The sequence below is a fragment of the Bemisia tabaci genome, chromosome 9, assembly GCF_918797505.1.
Source record: "Bemisia tabaci chromosome 9, PGI_BMITA_v3".
Classification (NCBI taxonomy): Eukaryota; Metazoa; Arthropoda; class Insecta; order Hemiptera; family Aleyrodidae; genus Bemisia; species Bemisia tabaci.
The window spans coordinates 24412324-24434580 of record NC_092801.1 but is presented as its reverse complement, the minus strand read 5'-3'; the positions used below and the strand labels follow the sequence as shown (position 1 = coordinate 24434580).

Below are 22257 nucleotides of genomic sequence, written 5' to 3'. Positions count from 1 at the left end.
TTGCCGCAATGCGTGAAGTATTCCGACAGTCATGTAGGCGCTAATATGCGTTTACACCAACCTCACTGTTTGACGCAGTGAGTGGTGTATTCTTACAGTCTCGTGGACGCTAATATGCGTTTAACGCCGCGCCGGCCGCACTTTGACTAGCGAATAATGGGGCTTTAAAAACCAATGTTGTGTTAGGACGCCGTATGAGCATTCCAACGTTGCCTCCTTTCTCCAGATAAAATATTTTTTCCGAGAAAAGTTGGGAAAGTTCTCCTCGATGTTCGCTCATTCAGATAAAATGGACAATTATTAAACAAGGTACGAATTTAAGCACTCCGATACTTGATTTTTCACTAAAATTTCACGTAGAACACGGATTCGCGGAAAAAAAACTACTGAAATCAACTCCTCCTAGCTAAGATAGTAACGGTTTTATTTTCATTCATCACGGAAAATTTGTATAACTCGGTCACAAAAAAAACAACGGGTCAAATCGCGCACTACAACGGCATCATTGACTACTCAACAGAGACTGAAGACAGAAGAGACATAGACAAATATAGAAAATAATTATCCAGGCCTTGTTATTTAAATTTTCTTTCGAATCCGAGCGACACCGCATTGGCAGCATAAAAGCGGAGCATTGCGAGTTCACGCTCCGCGCCATCGCGCCTTCAATTTTGCAGACGCAACACAGACATCCATCAAGTTCGAATAGTTGTATCTCTGCGCCGTCATCAACCCGCTTCCTTTCCTCGATCTTTTTCCACATTTTGTTTCTTCCGTTTGTCTCATTTAGAGATTATGTGCCTGAGTCCGTAGTTGATAAAGAAGTTTGCAATGGGCAACATTTAGATACAAGATGAGCGTTATAAACTCAGTAGTTACTTAAATACTAGTCGAGTCGCTATTAGGATCTTCAGATTTGTGAATTTTTCGTAACCGGAAACTATCAACAAGAAGGACTGTGAGCGGAAACGGAAACACCGGAAATGGCGATTCTGGCGCTTTTGCGATGGTCTACTAATCAATCGAAATATATCAGACAAATTAACTGCCTATTAATCATCATTCTGAAAACATGCGTCAACTTCCCTCCCCCCAGCCCCCAATCATAGATTGTTTGTTTACCTCAAGGGAATTTCCTCTCAGCTCATGATGATTCATTTTCACCATTTTCTCCACAATTCCTCCAACCCGTGTAGTTTTCGAATTTAATAGGTTCATCGCACCCTTTGAACTTACGGTTGGCATGTCCCTGTATTTCAAGTAAATACCTTACATTATGTAAGAATTTCTCGTTGCCTTAGTGAAGTGAAGTTTTCTAACCTAACACCCAAAATGGATTCTAATTTGAGTGATTTGCACCCCGATAATAGGATAAAGAAGCTGGCTGAGGAAGCCGAACCTCAAGTTGATTTTACTATTCCTGCTCGGAGGTAAGATCCTCAGATAATATAGATCACTCCCGCCGAATACTCAGGATTTTTGCCGGAACTGAAGAGTTGCTCTCTACACCAACTTCTGGTATCGTAGCGGATTCGTTCAAAAACTTTTGAACCATTATTGACTCTTGAAGTCGACTGTATCCTAACATGCCAGTTCTTTCCAATTTTTTTTGTATCATAGGAATTTGTGGCATCACTCGCATGTAGTAAATGTCTGAGCTGCGACCTCTACACTGTACTTTTACCCTTTGCTTCTTGTTGAAATTTTGATCTTGTCTAAAAGTTATATTTTAGGTAATATGAAGAAATAGAAGTCAAAAGAGAGGTCTCAGTTGTTGAGCCCTTTGACCAGAATAATTGTGCCTTTATATCCTGTAATTTTGGTGAGATGTACTCAACTGGCCCATTAGCTCAGTTGGTTAGAGCGTCGTGCTAATAACGCGAAGGTCGCGGGTTCGATCCCCTCATGGGCCACTAATTTTTAAGAAAATCTATTATCGATCTCTTGTGCTCTATTCAGTCTCCACTCACGTCCCTTGTCATATTTTACCTTTTGAGGCAGTAAAGAAGATAACAATAATTGCTAACAAATTCGTCCAATCGGGTTCTTATAAATAGCTAAAATATCTGTTGAATACTGAGACTTCACAGACGAGATATACCCCTTCGTGCAGAAGATAACTATTTGATGAATCTTTAGAGGTGTTGTCAAATAACTCGCCAGTTGTTTACTTTTGGTTTGCAGTCATTTTCGCATCACTAAGTACTATCCACATGAAAACACCGGACTCTTGCAGAAGCAAGAACATAAGCTTGGATAGGTATTTTAATACCTTCAAACCTTTTTTTTTTAGCCACACAGAAATCACAACCTTATAAAAGTTGCGGATCATGACTGATTAGTAGTTTTTTCTTCGATACAATTATGAGACGGATGTTTTCAAGGTGGATACTAGCGAACGGCAGTCTGTGCAGAGGCCCAAATTCGTTGTCTGTGCTTGCAAACCGAAAGGAAACAACGGCCAATTTATCGACGACACCTCTACTTATTGCTGACATAAAACAGTTTTTTTCCTTGAATTGTGACTCAGGGCTTTCATGAACAACAAAAGTATCAACAGATGCTGTTGTCCACTGTTATTTTGTAGTTTTTCAGTGTCTATTTTGTAAGTTATCATTTTCAGCGAGAATGAGATATTTATATTTTTATTGATCCAAGTATTCCTTGAATTTTTCCAGGTATTTTCGATCAGGGAAGGAGATGGTGCGTATGGCAACTGTATATTATGATGAAGGCAAACTGGAAGAGGCATATAAAATTTACTTGAGATTTTCTATGTGAGTTCATAATTTATTTTTCTCAGTTATTTCACAATAGAGGTACACTTTTCTCTGGTCATAGGTACTTTTTTTTTGTCTAAAAACAAGCCAAAGGTGTGTAAGTAATGCATTACCAGACAAGGTATGGATTTAAAGGGCCTTGACATGTATGTACTTCCTCCTTAAAATTTCATGCATGTAGAACATGATTTGGGTATTGGAAATTCTGGAATTAGCTCCCAACTAAGAGATTGTGTTTTTCTGAAGCACCGGTTACAAAAAATATGAATTCCCCACTCACAAAAAAAACTACAGTCAATATAAATCATAAATCATGCTCTAAAATGGTTTGAGCAGGCCTCTGAATCCAGCAGTTTGCCTCCATCACTCTGTATTGTTCAAAGTGTAAACAATGAAAGTACAACAGGGTGATTTCACGATAACAGGAATAGTTAAAATGTGAAATACCTTAAAAATAAAAGTGCACCAATTTTAACAGGATTTCATTACCTCATTTTAAAGGTATTGAACCTCCTTTTTCCAGCTTTGGCACGCTCTATTTTGATTCAGTGCAAAGTTAAAGTGATTGATAAACAAGCCATTGAATCAGGTATCAGCGCTTCCCGCGGGACTGCTGGAGGTCCACGCAAACATGGCGGCCCTGCCATATTGTGTCGGTTACGTAACAGACGCAGCGTAACCGACACTTGAAAATGTGAGATAAAAGATGATACAAAAGATGAAACTTGGCAATTCTTGAGTTATGAGGTGGAATTGATGCTGCCTTAAACGTTTTCTAAACTTTGGAGACTTCCTTTTAGTTTAATAATATTAAATTGAGGTTTTTGCGTAGTGAGGAATTAGTGCTACACACCTAAAAATCACTGGTTTTCATAATAATTAAAGTTTTCATTGTAAAAAAAACTGACTTATCAGTAATGGTTTTGTCGAGAAGACTTCAGCGAACAATTTGATGGCAATTTTGAAACTCCTGACTCCGTCTGGCGAGATAAACACTGCACTCAATACAACTGCAAAAAGAGCCTCCCAAAATTTGGCCCCTTTTTAGGTATTCGATTCGACCATCGGGCCAAGGTTTAAATGGAAGCTTATATTAACAGGAAACTCAGGAAAAAATTTCAAGATGAGTATAGGAACCGTTTCCGAGTTACGGGGGGGCGAAGGGGTCACAATCCGGCCTAATTTTTTGCTGTTTTCTTGTAGAATTGATGTATCGGCGGGGTTCTTATCGTTGTTTACGCCTGTGTAACACATGGATTCCTACGTGTTTTTACACGTAGAATCGATTTTTAACGTTGCCGAATCGATATACTGATCAGTTAAATCGATTTTGAACGATTAATTAAGGAAAATCGATGATTTTTCAGGGTCGAAATTGTATATCTTCGATTCATGAATGAATAAATGCATCTGAAATGACTGAAGCACACGTAGCCCTATGTATTTTGATACGTAGAATTGATTTTTAACGTTGACGAATCGATTTATCTATCGTTTGTATCGAATTTTTGCGATTTTTTATGGAAAATCGATGACTTTTCGGAATTAGAATCGGGTTTGCTCCATCCAAGATCGGAGATATGTACCCAACATGATTGGAGCACATCGACTCTTACGTATTTTTATACGTGGAATCGATCTATAACCTCGATAAGTCGATATATCGATCAATTTTATTGAATTTGTTCGATTTTTTGCGGAAAATCGATGGTTTATCGGGATTGAGATAGGTGTCTCTCCATCCAAGATCGGAGAAATGTACCCTTTATGATTGGAGCACATCAATTCTTACGTATTTCTACACGTAGAATCAATTTTAAACGTCGACGAGTCGATATATTGATCTGACATACACAAATCTTGCGATTTTTTACGGATATTCGATGGTTCTTTTGGACTGGCATTGGAAACATCTACCAGACATGACTGGAGCACATCGATTCGTTTGTGATTATTCTCGCAAAATCAATTTTTAAGAAATTGACGAGTCGATACATTGACTGGTCATATTGATTTCTTGTGATTTTTATGGAAAATCGATTTCTTGAACAGGAATGAAATTGGTTACTAATAACGGTCCGAGGGTGGAGATATATGCACCTGACACGGTCGGAGCACGCCGTTCCCACGTACTTTTACACGTAGAATCATTTTGAAGGTTGACGAGTCGGTTTGGCGATCTGACAAATCAATTTTTTGTGATTTACGAAAATCCGATGGTTTCTTGAAGTTGAAATAATTTTGATTTTAATCAAAATGGGAATGAAGGAATGCACCCGACACGAAATGATTCTACGTGTAAAAGTACGTGGGAACGGCGTGCTCCGACCGTGTCAGGTGCATATATCTCCACCCTCGGACCGTTATTAGTAACCAATTTCATTCCTGTTCAAGAAATCGATTTTCCATAAAAATCACAAGAAATCAATATGACCAGTCAATGTATCGACTCGTCAATTTCTTAAAAATTGATTTTGCGAGAATAATCACAAACGAATCGATGTGCTCCAGTCATGTCTGGTAGATGTTTCCAATGCCAGTCCAAAAGAACCATCGAATATCCGTAAAAAATCGCAAGATTTGTGTATGTCAGATCAATATATCGACTCGTCGACGTTTAAAATTGATTCTACGTGTAGAAATACGTAAGAATTGATGTGCTCCAATCATAAAGGGTACATTTCTCCGATCTTGGATGGAGAGACACCTTTCTCAATCCCGATAAACCATCGATTTTCCGCAAAAAATCGAACAAATTCAATACAATTGATCGATATATCGACTTATCGAGGTTATAGATCGATTCCACGTATAAAAATACGTAAGAGTCGATGTGCTCCAATCATGTTGGGTACATATCTCCGATCTCGGATGGAGCAAACCCGATTCTAATTCCGAAAAGTCATCGATTTTCCGTAAAAAATCGCAAAAATTCGATACAAACGATAGATAAATCGATTCGTCAACGTTAAAAATCAATTCTACGTATCAAAATACATAGGGTTACGTGTGCTTCAGTCATTTCAGATGCATTTATTCATTCATGAATCGAAGATAAACAATTTCGACCCTGAAAAATCATCGATTTTCCTTAATAAATCGTTCAAAATCGATTTAACTGATCAGTATATCGATTCGGCAACGTTAAAAATCGATTCTACGTGTAAAAACACGTAGGAATCCATGTGTTACACATGCGTAAACAACGATAAGAACCCCGCCGATACATCAATTCTACAAGAAAACAGCAAAAAATTAGGCCGGATTGTGACCCCTTCGCCCCCCCGTAACTCGGAAACGGTTCCTATACTCATCTTGAAATTTTTTCCTGAGTTTCCTGTTAATATAAGCTTCCATTTAAACCTTGGCCCGATGGTCGAATCGAATACCTAAAAAGGGGCCAAAATCAGCCTCTTTTTTGGGAGGCTCTTTGTTGCCAAATGTGGCGACACCTCTTTCTAATGACTTTTCTCGCTCAATAATAAACATTTCAGTTCAAACTGGCAATTTTCTTGAACATTAGAGTCTCTTTTCAGCAAATATTGCCAAAGAGTTCATGATCAGTACTGATTTGTTACCGCAAATTGCTCTTTTGCTTCAAAATTGGGGTTGGCGACGCGTAACCGACCGGACATTTTCGGCCTTTAAAGTCTCATATTATGAAATATGATAATAATTTATCATATTTTTTAGCGTGGATAGGTTCAGGGACATCATTCCTATTGATTTATTCATTTGGTTTTCAATCGTTTTGCCCTATATCGTTCATAACCCACGGCGACACGACTATTCCTCTTATCGTGAAATCACCCACAGCTGAATCAAGTTAGAGATTGCTTCATTTTTATACTAAAGAGCCTGTTACGATGACGTTTAAGTACGGTGCGATTAAACTCAAGCAGATCATGATATTTTTCATGAGTGGGGAGTTTCATCTAATGCATCAATAAACTGTAATATATTGGTCAGAAGTTACTGGTTTCTTCGCAAAAATCATCTTCTTTGTGAAATTTTAATATAAGAAGACATATCTCAAGACGGTTTGAAAATTATCACCATTAAGTTTTAAATCTGATGATGAAATGAGACAGTCTTTTGCTTTTGGTCTTGACGAAGTGACCGAGATTAGTGCATGTAATTTCAAACCTAAGAGCCCCGTTATTTCAGCCATTATCAGTTTCGTCTTCGGTTTTTTTGGGATTAGTATAGTCTTCAGTCCAGAATCCTTCGTAAAATTACAGTGACCCTGTTTCTTGACCAAAGCAATATTTTGTATTGCTTCTCAGTTTACTGAATGCACACAGCCTGGATTTAATCCCAATTTCGGTGTGAACTTCGACTGCTCCTCATGGTTACATCTCTAACATGGAAGAGTACCTAACAATGCACTCACATCTCTGAATGCAACTGAAATTGAAAATAATGTGTTATGCCTTCTTTTTTTTTCCCAACAGATTGTTTCTGGATAAAATTAAAGGCCACCCTGAGTTTAATACCAAAAATGAGGACTTTAAAGATATCAAGGAAAAACTACAAACTGCCATACCCAGAGCTGAAGAACTGAAGAACAAACTTTTAAAGAAGTATAAAATTGAATATGAGGCCCACCTTCAAAACGTAGTAAGTTCACAATATTCTCAACCTCTCTGAAGAATTTAAGTTCCTTGGTTTTTTTTCCGCCTTCACTATTTTTCCCCTCAGTTGGCATGTTTCAGAGGCACTGTGTAACTAGTTGGCGGGGACCAAGGCATCATTGGAAATAATTTTGAAATAACCAATTTTTTTACTTTTAGATTTTAGTTGAGTTTGGAGTCTTTGAGCAAACTCCATAATCTCTCCGCTTTTTTCCATAAAAATAGTCTTAAATTGTAAGTAAGCGCTTCTTTAAAATAAAGTGAGGGCGAATAAACCTTTTTAAAACTTAACAACTTCAGCTAAAATGAAAGCCAACTTAATGGGTCAGTTGCGCTGGTCACGGAATTGTGTTTTGATGCTTGATTTTTGTAGATCAGCCAAAAATAATAAGATCTGTACAAACAGCAACTTCCTACGTTTAATATTAACCAAGATATCGCCCTTGGAAAACTCGGGTTTTTGATGTCATTCACCAAGGTAGTGACACCCTTGGTTTCTCCCACCTTGCTTTCATCAGTTGGTGTGATGCACATTTGCACTGGTTATTCATTGTGAAACTCGGATGATAGCAAGGTGGAAGAAACCAAGAGTGTCACAACTGCTGTGAATGACTTTAAAACCCCCTTTTTTTGATGGGCGATATCCCGGTTAATATTGAACGTAGAAAGTTGCTGTTTGGACAGATCTGTTCATTTTTAGCTAATCTACAAGAATAAAGTATCAAAACAAAATTCTGTCATCAGCCTCAAAGTGGGCCTGTTGCAAACTTTTGCCAGAGCAAAAATTAGAGTTGTCTCCCATATAAATTTTCTCAAAAATCAAGATGACCACATCGGCAAACTCTACAATGCACTCCTAACTTTACAATCTGCGTAAGAAATTTGCTTTTTTTTGAGATTCCTGCTTCCAAAAAGGATACGACGATCTAGGTGAACATTTTGTGAGAGGAGTTTTTCTATTTAACCCCTGCGCGCTAGGATACTACACAATATTCAACATGGCCAACACCAATCTGCTAAAACACTTGTGCCTTGATGAGATTCTAATCCAGCAAGTTTACATTCACGATTTCTTCGCATTGATAAAGATCTGCTTTGGTTGACCTTGTGCCTCCAATTGCGATTTGCGCGCAGAAACGTTGGCTATGTTAGGTATTGCTATTACGAAAGGCTTTGGATGGAATGACTCCTCAAATGGAATGTTCACCTGTGCCATATTGTTGTTTTTGAAGTGGGAAGCTCAAAAAAGCGCAAATTTCTTACGTACATTAAGAAGTTAGGAGTGCATTTCATAATTTGCTGATGCGCTCATCCTGATTTTTGAGACGTTTTCATTATGAAACAACTCTCATTTCCGTTCTAGCAAAAGTTTGCAACAAGTGCATTCTTACAAAGCCTTTTCTTTGGATTAAATTGTATTTTTATAATATTTTCACTTAATTTCCGTCTGAAATCGTTTGTTAGCAGCGGCAGAAGGAACAGCAACAACTGAAAGCACAACAGCGACCACAGCCAGTAGCCCCTCAGATGAAACCTCAATCAGCACCAGCAGAAAGAAGGCTCACTGCTGGGAAATCTGACCTTGCTAACCAAGTAGCGATTGTTCCTGCTCTCCCAGATGACGACATCCTCTACCCACCGCCCCTCACCGTTCAAGTGCCTTCAGAGAAACCACTTTTCGATCGGTCCAACAAACCTGCCTCATTACTGAATTCCCAGCCTTTGAGGCATGGTCTGCGGCCAGTCATTGTTCCTGCAAAACTTATCCATGAGTTTCTAGTTTTGGCAGACAGGAACACAATTAGCAATAAAGAGACCTGTGGTATTCTAGCGGGGAAACTTGTGAGTCCCTCTTGTATTCATTTGTTTTTCTTCTCTGCAGCATCCATCAGAGTTTTTCTGTTTTTAGGAAGAATATCATAGCAAGGGTTAATAATAACAGGCAAAATTTGGATTATGGCTAAAATACATGAAATGAAATGTCATAACCTAGCCATTCACTAGACGAACCCTAGCTGAGCTTCATTTCTAAAAGACACGGTTCAAAAAGTGCAAGGTTACAAGTCATATTTAAAAAGGCGAAGACAATTAGGAAAGCTACATCTTTTCTAATACAAGGGTATGCCACAACCAGTAACAACGATCATGCTAAACAATTTTACAGGAAGATTTTGCAGAAAAATATCTACTTAGATATAATTTCTCAATTTTTGGATCTTCTCGTGAGATTTTGCAAATCTTAATATTCCAATTTCCCCAAGTGAATTGTTGTTTATCCCTCTAAAATTGATTTTAAAGCTGTTATTAAAAATTAGAGGTGTGGAAACTTTTCAAATCTACATCTTTTTTTTTTTTCTTTTTTTTCTTTTTTTGTAGTTCTTCCGGGTAAATCTACATCTTGAGATACATTATTTTCTAAAACGGAACTTTTTACCTCCTTTCATGCATGTTTGGAGCTTTAAAGGAATTATTCATTTTCAGTCAGCTCTCTCTTTGTGCCTTTTCCAATAGTCCACAGGAACTGAAATATGGTCTATTTTTAGTCAGTACTGTTTTCCTCCTTTTCTATAAAATTCTCTCAAAATGAAGGAAAGTTATGAAAGTAAATTCCAGGATCCTGGGTGCCTAAGGAAAGACCCTTTGTTTTGCTTCCTAAAATAAAGCATTTTGTAAGAGAAGAAAGTTAAAATTTGTAAAGAAGTGCTGCAGTATTCTTTTTGGAGACATCAGCCCATAACAGATCAAATGAATGATTACCAGTTGGTTAGCTTTTGCTTTTCTTGTTGCAATTGTTAACATAATTTTTTTCTTTTCTTTCTTTTACTTTGTCTCTCAGTAAAGATTTCATTTTTCTGCTGAATGAGTCATGAATCAAAAAACATTTTGAGCAAAATTGTTCCTGAGAAAATTGGATGTAATACTTAGTCATGCGTACAAAAATGTTGCAGAATGTGTAGCACATATTTATTATGATACGGAGACAGAAATATTCAACATTTTCTGTTGAGGCACATTTGGAGAAAACTTTCGAAAGATTCAAAATCCAGGTATCTCAAGGGCAATTTAAAAATTTGAAATTAGCATTAAGGATACTTTGAAAGAAACTGGAACTACTTGAAAGCTATATTTTAAAGTTTCAACTCTAGATTTACTGGAATTTATTTATATTGTAAAAATTTATCTTCTATCTTAATATTTGATCGTTGATGACCATTCCTGTAATTTCAGAGTCAGGACAAATTAGTGATAACTCATCTACTGGTGCCCGAACAAAATGGTACACCAGATTCTTGTACAACGCAGAATGAAGAAGCCCTATTTGCATTCCAAGACAAATTTGATCTTATAACGTTAGGCTGGATACATACACATCCTACGCAAACTGCATTTTTATCTAGTGTTGATCTTCACACGCACTGTTCTTACCAATTGATGATGCCTGAGGCACTAGCCATCGTATGTGCTCCACGCTATGACAAGTATGTCTTTTTTCAATTTTTCTTTTCTCATTAGCTCTTATCCTCAACTTCTGATCAAAAATTAAAAATAATGCTAGGTACGAGGGCTGTCCCAAAAGAAACCGGACTTTTGTCATAGAGGGCAAACCGAGCGTCGTAATGAAGTTTTCTTGGGCTTGTTTGAAAGCTGATAAGCTACTGGAGCTGCTGGTTTTTACAGAATGTAAAAATTCGTCCTGGTAAGGAAACTACACGCTTTGGAATAAAGGAAAGTCAAACTCCAGTTGCGATTTTTGTCTTTATTTCAAGAAAAATTTAGATACAACTTTAAAAAAACCCAGGTTTTAAGTTAAAAACTTCGTTGCTCTCATTCAAATGCTTAATAATAAGGAAATTAACATTTTAAGCAGCTTACCAAGTCATCACCTATCCCCTTCAAAATACTCGCCAGCTTTGTCGATGCATTTTTGCCACCGTTTCTTCAATTGGGAGAAACACTGTAGGAAATCCTCAGGTTTGAATGATCGCAATTCCTTCAAGGTGAAACTGTCAATTGCGAATATTACAATGGTGTTCTGTGACGATTAAGCGAAAATGTCCGCAGAAAAAGGCCTGAGCTTTGGAGAGAGAATTCCTGCTTTCTGCATCACGATAATGCACCTGCCCATGCATCCCTCCAAATTGGCGAATTTTGTGCAAAGAATGCCATGAGTGTCCTCCCTCATCCTCCTTATTCACCTAACCTGGCTCCGTGTGATTTTTTCTTATTTTCACGACTTAAATCTACCTTGAAAGGTCGACATTTTCAAACCATTCCGGAAATTCAAGAGAACACCTTGAAGGAATTGCGATCATTCAAACCTGAGGATTTCCTACAGTGTTTCTCCTAATTGAAGAAACGGTGGCAAAAATGCATCGACAAAGCTGGCGAGTATTTTGAAGGGGATAGGTGATGACTTGGTAAGCTGCTTAAAATGTTAATTTCCTTATTATTAAGCATTTGAATGAGAGCAACGAAGTTTTTAACTTAAAACCTAGGTTTTTTTAAAGTCGTATCTAAATTTTTCTTGAAATAAAGACAAAAATCGCAACTCGAGTTTGACTTTCCTTTATTCCAAAGCATGTAGTTTCCTTACCAAGACGAATTTTTGCATTCTGTAAAAACCAGCATCTCCAGTAGCGTATCAGCTTTCAAACAAGCCCAAGAAAACTTCATTACGACGCTCAGTTCGTCCTCTATGACAAAAGTCCGGTTTCTTTTGGGACAGGCCTCGTATTGTCAAGTAGTGAAAGTGAAGAGTATTCAGCCACCAAGAGGGCTGCGAACTCCACTTCAAGATTATGATTTCTTGCATAACTTCACAGTGTTTCTACACTAAAGCGCTCTTCCTTGGTCTGAAGTAAATTTTTCTCTCGGAAACTTGAGCCTCTATTGATCCACATTGGCACTTTGTGCAGAGCCAGGTTTATTTTTGCATTTCTTTTGATTTGAAAAAAAGCCTAGGGAAAGCTACTTACAATTAGACGGAAAATCCAATCTGCACAGGTCGAGAAGGAGGGAAAGAAAATTTTGCGAAACTCCTTTAAGTATTTCCTAGACTTAGTATTTTGGATCTATAAGAGAGCAAAAGGCTTAGATTTGATAAACAAAATAAAAAACAATGATGAGTGGCAAATTCTAGACAGCAAATTGAGGTGCAGTGATGTAGGTATTTTTAGCTTACTTTTTAGGTGATCTGAATCTGAAATGAGCTCTTTTGCCCGCCTCAGTCCCCTCTCTTGTTGTGTGCCTCATCAATTTTTTGGTAAGACATGTAGTGTAATTTATGACCGTGCCTGCCAATTGTAAAACGGACCCTAGCATATCTAGGTAGCTTTTTCTTGGAACATGCATTTTTAATGTACAACACTTTCTACTATCCCACAGAATAAGTTGAGAATGATCTAACTCATTCAAGCACCAACAGAGGCTGTAATGATACACTATACTTGGAAAAAACAACTTAGCTCTGAGCCCTAACATTTTAGATCAAATGGAGCCAGCTAACGGCAGTAGTGCTGAGCCCTGTAACTTTACGGTCCAGCCCTACAGCTTTAGAGTCCAGCCTTACACGCTATAGGGCTCAGCATTACTGCTGTTAGCTGGTTCCATTTTATCTTAAATTTTGTGGCTCAGCGCTAAGTTGTTTTTTCTGTGTAGTGCAATAGGTCTGAGCCATCAACTTGGCAGAAATATAACAGGTTTCTCTTAAAACCTTGTCTTTTGAATTGCACACTTCAAACCATATTAACTTCGATTTTGTTCAATAGTTTTGGATCTTTTTTGCGTCAAGATGTCCGTAAAATTCTGTTTAGTTATGACACTAATATCTTAATAAGTCAGTTGGGCTGGTTAAAGAATAATGTTTTGATGTTTTTAGCTTACAGATAAACAAAAAGTAAAATCTGTTCAAATGCCAAGTTTCTATTCCCAATATTAGCAGAAAGCAGATTTTTTGTAACATTACTCTATCAACCGTTTTTTTTTTTTTTTTTTTTTTTTGGAAGTGGGAATTTCCATACATCTCTTCAATTTTTACAGTGCTTACTGGTCGGAATAAGATGATGAGAAATATTTCAAACTGTCATTTTGGAGGCTCCTTTAGACGTCCAAACACAGATATCATTCGCATTCAATACATCAAAAATTAAATGTTTTATTATCTCAGGATTTTTAATTCACTCTCGTTTTGTTATCTCATATGTTTTCATCTTTACAGTTATCGTTGTTTTTGCTTAACTCATGACTATGGCCTGCGGTACATCGCAAACTGTCCAATTAAAAATGGATTTCATCCGCATCCTAGTGAACCCCCTCTGTTTATGGTAAGTTTTCCATCTTGCATTTTTAGTTAGGGGTGCAGAAAGTTCTTGGTCGGCATATCAACAGGTTGCGGGAGAAATGTGAAGGCACCTAAGAAGGGGAAAAATCTGGGGCCAGAAGTCATTTGGGATTTTTCTGTTTTAAATTTTAATATTATTTCTTGGTATGAATGCGCTTTCTTTTGAAAGAAGTAACTAAATGCATTTTTCCCTGAGATAGGAATTGCTTAGCTTATTAATTTCCATGAAGTAAGCTGTGTGAAATCCTCTTGTGTGCAAAGAAAATAGTGGATCCAGGTGAAGTTTATTTGGACAGCAATGTGAGGGCAAAGAACTTTCTGCACCTCTATCAGTAGTTATTAGTCAAGTTTATCAAGTTTATTCTGGCTCTTCGAGTATATATTTATTGGTTTTTTCAAGTAAAATGAGCTTAGTTTCTTCCTAAGTTATAAGGATCATTATAATGTAGTATTTGAAAATATTTCAAGAGGCAATTCAATTATCATGGTCCAGAAGATGGGTTAAATGCCGTTCTAGAGGTATCCAAGGCTGTTAAAGTTATCTGTGTTTCAGGTAACCCACATAGCACAGAATATTGATATAATACTACAATAGTACTGACACGTCAGTAGTGTCAGTATTTATAAAATGCTGATGTATCCTGATTTAATATTATATCAAGACTATGCCAGTATTTATTAGTTACTGATTTGGAGCTGTCAAAATATTGTTACAGTATTGGCCGAAAAGGTTGATTTCATATGGAAATCAGGGTTATGACAAGGTCATCAGAACACTGCAGGACACCGACAATATGTATGCATTACTACCTTAACACTGACACGTCTGTACACTCAGCGCACTCTGTCAAGTAGATATGAAAGTTCAGACGATGGCCGTCATTTTCATAGTACTACACATGTATTACATTTGAAACATGAATTACACAAGTATACAAGTATTGAATATTATAAACCACTTACTTGATGTCCTGCAACGTTTAGTAGCGTAAAATACCCGGACGCCCTCAGGTGGATTTGAACCCGAACCGTGGAATTCCTAGCCCAGTATTCTGCCATTGAGTCACAGGGAGCTGATGGTGTTTCGGGTTAAAATCACGCCTGTTAAGGCTGTTATAGCATGCATAGCATCAGTGCGCGGCTCGACTTTCATCATAACTTTGATTAATACCGTGTTTTCTTAGGCTTCTTTTTCTTCCTATATTTTTTTTTCATTTTTTCGTGTTAATTTCTTCTCGTGTTATTTTTTTTTTTTACCTCGTCAGCATTGACTCAATACTGTTGTTTGATATATTGAAGGTATCAGTGTTATATTCATGCTGACGCGGTATACCTTTTAACCGACAATCTTAATATCATACTGCATTAGTGTTGGTGATATCATGTCAACATCCAACAATATGTATCAGTATTGACATAAGATTCTGTGCTATGTGGGAAACTTCATAAAAACTCGATGTGCCAGTTGAGTTGCTCTAGTATTCCTTACCAGCATTTCATTTTTTTAGAGGAAGACTCTAAAAAAAATAAAATAATTTACCATAAATCCATAAATTTACCTGAAATTTTCAGTGATTTCTATAATGCTGCTGAGGGAAGAAATTATATTTTTCTTACAAAATCTAGGATGGTTCTCCTATGAAAATAGGAAGTTCCTAGAAGTACTGAAACAGCGTGTCCAAGGTACATTTCTTTAATGCAGGAGACTCTGATGTGCTTGTTTGCAAAAGTTGAGAAAATAAATCAAGAAATTAACTATTGTCCTTCTTTATGATCCAGATCTCCAAAAATGAGCAGTTCATCTTCTTATTTGTTTGTTTTAAAGACACTAAAGTTGTTAGAAGTCAAAGTCTATAGAATTAGCTCAACATTTTACATGCAGTAAGCACACTCACAGAACTATCATTAATCACTCAGTTATTTAGAGGATCTAGGTATTGATTTAGCAAAACTGGATCATCAGTCGAAAACATTTAAGTGAAAGGTCTTAAATTGTTTCTTCTTTTTATTTCAGGAAGCAGAGCATGCCATTGTAGATGACCAATCGTTCATACATGTTGTTGACTTGCGGAAGTAGGCATCTCTATTTTTCTTTTGATCGCACCTCTGATCATCCGTTTATCCCTGCAGCCCTTATCTTTTTGCATTCTTAAAAGTTTTTTGTCACATCTTTTTCTGTTCTGGAGCACTTTTAGACTTGTTGTTCAGAGGCAGAAGTTAAGCACGTTCTTTGAGCAATTTTTAAACACATGAAAAAGTATTAAAGGGTTGAAGTCTACCCTGGAATGTCAAGTTATTTAATCTTTATCATCAATCTAATAAGAGACCTGATCATGATCATCTTAAATGTTTTTCAATTAGGGAGGCAGCGCAACGAAGCTAGTATGTTTCATTTCAGTACGATTTTCTGTGCTATGAATTATTTAATGAGTTGGTGAGCTGATACGAATTACGTAATTAATTGGTGAGCTGAACAATTCCTTTTAACATTTCTGCCTTCAGTGAAAAGATGTCTGAAAAGAAGTTGGATTTTTATTTGAAACTCTTTACTCCAAATGTTTACAGGCCATTGCGAAACCTTTTAGCTTTCATAAAAAGTAGTTTACCTATTTTTTAATCAGGTTTTTAACATTGTAGACTTCTGATCTGTTGATAAGTGACATGCGCTCCAACCAATCGTAGGTTAGGTGTTTGTGATGCATTTTAGATTGGCAAGAGTTAACCTCGCTTTTTCAAAAATGCCACCAGTTCATTTGATTCTCTATCTCTCAGTGTCATAAATAGATTTCATGTCGAAAATATTGCTCACTATTATATTTTCACATGATCAGGATTATTTACTCACAGCTTTAATATTTCAGAACATATTCACTCCAGAAAGAAGAAAAGTTTAACTTTTGCCAAACAACAAAGCACTGAATTTAAACAGATCAATTTTTGAGTGTAATTTACTTTTGTCATTCAGAAAATTGGTCGACATTAAATTAGAAAGAATAAGCTGAAAATCACATCTGTTGTGTTTGTAAAGTAACAAAAATCATAAAAAGAATAAGAAATGGTTGGTCCATTAAACCCATCATATCGGCTCCTAATTTATTAGTGTGTGCATTTTGAGCATTGAGTCCATCGTCAACCCCAAAAAAAAGTTGAATTTGTTTCTATTCATTTAAGTTTTTTTTTTTTTTTCAAACCATCAATGAGCCTTATACTTGCAATGAACTTATTTAAGCAAAATTAATTAATAGTTAATGAACTGGATCTAATGGCAAAATTTTTCCTCATTCTTTTTATGATTTTTGCTGGAAAAAGAACCTACGTTTCAATAGGTTATTTGACACTCATACAATTTTGTAATGATGCATTTAAGCTTATAATTTGTTTGAGATCAGGGGAAAGGTAAAAAAGTGATGGCCTTCCCTTACTTTTACAGAATACTTAATTCACATTCCAATATACATTATAAAGAAGAGAGAAAACTTACCTCCTTTTGTTAAGTATATCTTAATTTAGCTCACAAGGTTTGTTAACTAATCAAAGCAAATGGGCCATTAGACATGGTTCAAAATTAAGCACCACCTAATGTGATTCCGTATCAAATTTTTATGCAGAATATGATGGACTCATTAAACCTTTCCAAATGCATTCGCAAGTTAGAAGATAACAATTTTTGTCTAGGCTAATTCATACTTCCTGCTCACAAAGAAACCAAAGTCTTCGAGTCAAATCAGGCATTAAACTATCATGGGTATATTTCACAATCAAAGAATTTTCCTGCGTACTGACTTTTTGTTTAAAAACAAAAGGTACCTTGCATCACAAAAGGGAGGGAATGTGTGTGAAATCAAGATATAGTTATTTGCCCAGCATTATATTGAAATTTCAATGCGTAATTTTTCCAATGTTGACCACGGTTTTTCAGCGAGCTGAAAGTTTGAACTTACTGTTTATGATGTAAACTAAACAGATTTGTGATGCACTCTCCCTGATTCATTCAACTTCAGTTGTACTCTGTAATATGTATTTGACTGAGCTCAGGATTTAACAATCCGATGTGATGTTCAGTTTATCAGGATGGTAGTTTTTTCGGAATTATAATTCTAATCTTCCAATTATGATTATTAGCACTACATTTTGAAATCCAGAGCTTCTTTTTTGCTTCTAACTGGGATATTGCGGAATTTTTTTTTCTTTATATTTTGAATTCACGTGAGGAAAGTAAGTCGAAATGAAATTACAATGCATTTTTCTGTTCTGCGATTAATCATATGTATTTCAAATTTTAAAATCAACTGCTCCTGCACAAATTAGGGTTGACACAGAAAAGGAATATTAGTGGGAAGTGTCCGGAAATTTTAAAATCAAGAAACACTAAACTCACCGGCGTGTAAGATTTGATCATTAGCGAATGCGTTTCGCTGGCCCTACCTCTGGTATCCTCAGCGCAACTGGAAATTTTAATGAGTCAGGAAAGACCTGGAACTCTAACAAAAAAAAATTTCTATCACTCTTATTTGCTTCCTAAACTGGGTTTGTCATTTTGCACGACAAATTTTGATTCAAAACTGTTCCAAATTATACCTTTGTAATCATCTGGCATATCTTTTAATGTCAGGGAAATGTCAAAGAATTTCATTTTCTAAATTCTGTGGGAACCCTACAGGAATGTCATTCAATTTTTTGGGGGGAATCTTTGAGACTGGATCAAATGTTGGCGTATAGACATGAACGCAAGGGAATGTTTTAAAATCGTCAAAGGAAATTTTTTTTAAAGATCAGATGCTAGAAGAAAATTGATTTTCTCTTCACAAAATCTGCTCAGTCGTTGTTTATCCATACCAAAAGAATCTGTCTGCACGACAATTTTATTTTAATATGTTGCAATGCCCTTGTGCCCTGCTGCAAAAAATTGTACCAATGTCCTTCTGCCACAAAAGCGCTCGGTACTGCCACTTTTAGTATTGACAGTTAAATAGCATCCATGTCGGAGAACACTTTCATAAATCATAGGTCATAGGTCATGACCTTACTCATCGTTTTATCACGAGGAAGAACCCCATGCTGGTAGAGATGATTCAAAACCTATGCCCTTCCTCCACTGAAATAGCAATTCAAATGTTACAGAAAGCCGGTTTAAAGATCTACCTATTCTAATAAAATTGCTCCGCAGTAAGTCGCATTCACTCTCAAAGAATAGTATTCCGTCAAAAACGAAATTTCTGAAAATTTGCCAGCTACACCATTCTTCCTAAATTCCATTCAATTAGTTACTGGCATTTAAATTCCTATCTAGGTATTTCTTGTCCATACGTGTACCTTAGAATTTTATAACACAACATTGCAAGTTTAATTTATATGAACACTTTATCGAGAAATTGCTCGTTGGTTTGTCCTCAATCTATAAATATATAAAATCAATTTCTCCTCAAAGTTAAACACTATTTTTGAAGCATATTTCTTAGCCACAGAATTTTTGTAAGTGAAATGTTTGTGATTATTATTTTTTTATCTGTTCCAATGCACTTTTGTTAATGCTGGTCTGTAAATATTTTGAGGGGAATCCAAGACTTTGTCTTCAATCGAGTACATTTATAGGGAGAGTATCGCCATTTCACCTTTCCGCTTCCTCATGGAGGCTTTCTTTTGGCCCAAAAATGTATTGCCAAGCTAAAGAAGAACGCTGTATTAACATTCGAGAGTTGCCAAATGTCCCTGTATAAAACATGTATTTTTGACGAAATTCATGTTTATTTTTCTTCATAATTTTCAGAGGTTTTAGATTAAATTGCGTGCGAAACTGTCTAAAAATTTTGAAAACAAATATTCACAATATCCCCTGTAAATTCCGTTTTTTTCGAAGGAAATTTGGCAACGTCTGAAGGCTTATACAGCGTTCTCCCTCAGCACGGCAGTATATTGGATGGGAGGGAGTGTGGTGCCAACCTTTCCACCGAAGTGGACTACGAAAAAAAGTAGTTTTTTTATTATCACACCTAAATTTGGTTGAACAAAAGTAATAACCCATAGATTTTAACAGTTATGGAAGCGAAATTAATGGGAATTTTCAGTAACTCTAGTCTAAATGAGTTTCTAAATTTTAAGTCTAAAGTAAGTCTTAAGGGTGATTTCACGATAACAGGAATAGTTAAAATGTGAAATACCTTAGAAATAAAAGTGCACCAATTTTAACAGGATTTCATTACCTCATTTTAAAGGTATTAAACTTCCTTTTCCCAGCTTTGGCACGCTCTATAATGATTCAGTGCAAAGTTAAAGTGATTGATAAATAAGCCATTGAATCAGGTATCAGCGCTTCCCGCGGGACTGCTGGAGGTCCACGCAAACAAGGCGGCCCTGCCAAATTGTGTCGGTTACGTAACAGACGCAGCGTAACCGACACTCAAAAATGTGAGATTAAAGATGATACAAAAGATGAAACTTGGCAATTCTTGAGTTGTGACGTGGAATTAATGCTGCCTTAAAAGTTTTCTAGACTTTGGAGACTTTCTTTTAGTTAAATACTATTAAATTGAGGTTTTTGCGTAGTGAGGAATTAGTGCTACACACGTAAAAATCACTGGTTTTCATAAAAATTAAAGTTTTCATTGTAAAAAAAAGTGACTTATCAGTAATGGTTTTGTCAAGAAGACTTCAGCGAACAATTTGATGGCAGTTTTGAAACTCCTGACTCCATTTGGCGAGATAAACACTGCACTTAATACAACTGCAAAAATGTGTTGCCAAATGTGGCGACACCTCTTTCTTATGACTTTTCTCACTCAATAATAAACATTTCAGTTCAAACTGGCAATTTTCTTGAACACTAGAGTCTCTTTTCAGCAAATATTGCCAAAGAGTTCATGATCAGTACTGATATGTTACCGCAAATTGCTCTTTTGCTTCAAAATCGAGGTTGGCGACGCGTAACCGACCGGACATTTTCGGCCTTTAAAGTCTCATATTATTAAATATAATAATAATTCATCATATTTTTAAGCATGGATAGGTTCAGGGATATCATTCCTATTGATTAATTAATTTGGTTTTCAATCGTTTTGCCCTATGTCGTTCATAACCCACGGCGACACGACTATTCCTATTATCGTGAAATCACCCTTAAGTAATTGTAAGTCTTAAGAGCTCCAAGATAACTTAAGATAGAAAAGCCAATCAAAAGCGGCCCCCTCATGGCAATACTCTTTTTGTACAGGTACTCAAGTCTTTAAGATACATCCACTTTCTGTGTCTAAAGCAAAACACGTTTCACCAATACTAAAAATGAATGCTAGTCAAATATTTTATATTCTATAAATGAAACTATAACTTTTGTTGTTATTCATAGTTTTATTTATCAATCAATAAATGATTCAAATAACAACTAGTTACCTACAGTGTTGCCTAGCTCATTTTTTCTCATGTCCTTTTTAAAAACGTAAGTGAGAGTGGAAAACAACTTAAAATAAATTGTCATCTTCGGCAAGAAGGAACATATCGACGGTGAAACTACCAAACCACGTATCTCGTTTGCGGTGTTTAAAAATCTACGCTCACATTTTATTTTTTTGAAGTAGACCAAATCAATATCATTCCTTGAAATTTTCACGGAATTTTCTCCGCACAAAGAAGAAAAATCACAGAAATTTTCAAGACTGGATGTTAAGTAGTTTTTCATTTAAAAAATAAAGTATGACAGGAAGTCTGCGACGTCGCAAACCGAGATACGTGGTTTGGTAGTTTCACCGTCAATATCTCAATTGCGTTGTTTTGCTATTTCTTACCGACATTTTATTTTAGAACTGTTCCATGAGTCTGTCTGATATTTTCAGTGATTTTTCTTAATACTTTAGAGATGGGAAACTAAATTTTCAGACAAATTCATGCAACAGTTCTTATAGTCCTCCCAAGAAAAAAAAAAATTCAGAGAAACAGCGCTCTGGAGATATGAGCCTTCGCCCGGGAGACAATGAAATATATTTGTTCCCATTTTAAGTTTTATCACATTTTATTCAAAGAAATGTTCTTCAATTAATGAAATTTTGCTGAATTGAGCTGTAACTAATCTAGACAAATAAAAATTTCATTTTGATGGGAGTATAAATAAATATTGGCTATTTTCTGAGAGGAAATGGACAGCTTTAAAATGATTTGCCGAACATACCTTATTGCCCGATATGCTCTCATAAGTCTTGGATTTAATGAAGAGCCCTAAAGAATGAAATTTCAGGATTAATCTGAGTGAGTTACCTTTTAAAGACAGAGTATTTGAAACAGCTCAATTTTTTGCTCCATTTTTCAGCAATGACTCAGCTCAAAGAAAGAACAATATAATTGATTGAAAAATCATACAACTATTTCTCAATGAGCTTATGCCCATCAAAACTGAAACCATCCTTGAATTATCTAAAGAGTCAGACTTTAGGACAAGGCGAAAGAAATAGTTACTGCCAGAAAAGGAGACACCTTTTTTTTCCACAAATAGATCAGGATTTGATTTGGACGGATAAGC

At 36.2% G+C, this 22257-nt stretch overlaps 1 protein-coding gene and 1 non-coding gene across 3 annotated transcripts; both read left to right on the top strand.

Moving 5' to 3' along the window:
* The first annotated feature begins 1100 nt into the window (after positions 1 to 1100).
* On the top strand, positions 1101 to 21136 carry LOC109039230 (STAM-binding protein). 2 transcript variants are annotated; one of them, XM_019054633.2, is made up of 7 exons: positions 1101 to 1430; positions 2679 to 2777; positions 7235 to 7400; positions 8882 to 9256; positions 10643 to 10893; positions 13632 to 13737; positions 15769 to 21136. In XM_019054633.2, exons 1-7 carry the CDS (start codon positions 1333 to 1335, stop codon positions 15829 to 15831), a joined length of 1158 nt encoding a protein of 385 aa, XP_018910178.2. In that variant the 5' UTR covers positions 1101 to 1332; the 3' UTR covers positions 15832 to 21136. The 2 variants fall into 2 exon arrangements, with proteins under 2 accessions (XP_018910178.2, XP_018910177.2); XM_019054632.2 differs by having other exon boundaries at positions 8879 to 9256.
* Positions 1840 to 1913, top strand: TRNAI-AAU (transfer RNA isoleucine (anticodon AAU)). The gene has a single exon. It is a non-coding gene; the product is annotated as a tRNA-Ile (tRNA).
* Positions 21137 to 22257: the final 1121 nt, after the last annotated feature.

Coding starts and splice junctions, on each gene's coding strand:
- LOC109039230 (XM_019054632.2), top strand. CDS start 1,333: ATGGATTCTAATTTGAGTGATTTGCACCCCGATAATAGGATAAAGAAG. Junction 9,257..10,642: donor GTATTCTAGCGGGGAAACTT/GTGAGTCCCTCT, acceptor CTGTAATTTCAG/AGTCAGGACAAATTAGTGAT. Junction 10,894..13,631: donor TGTGCTCCACGCTATGACAA/GTATGTCTTTTT, acceptor TCATCTTTACAG/TTATCGTTGTTTTTGCTTAA.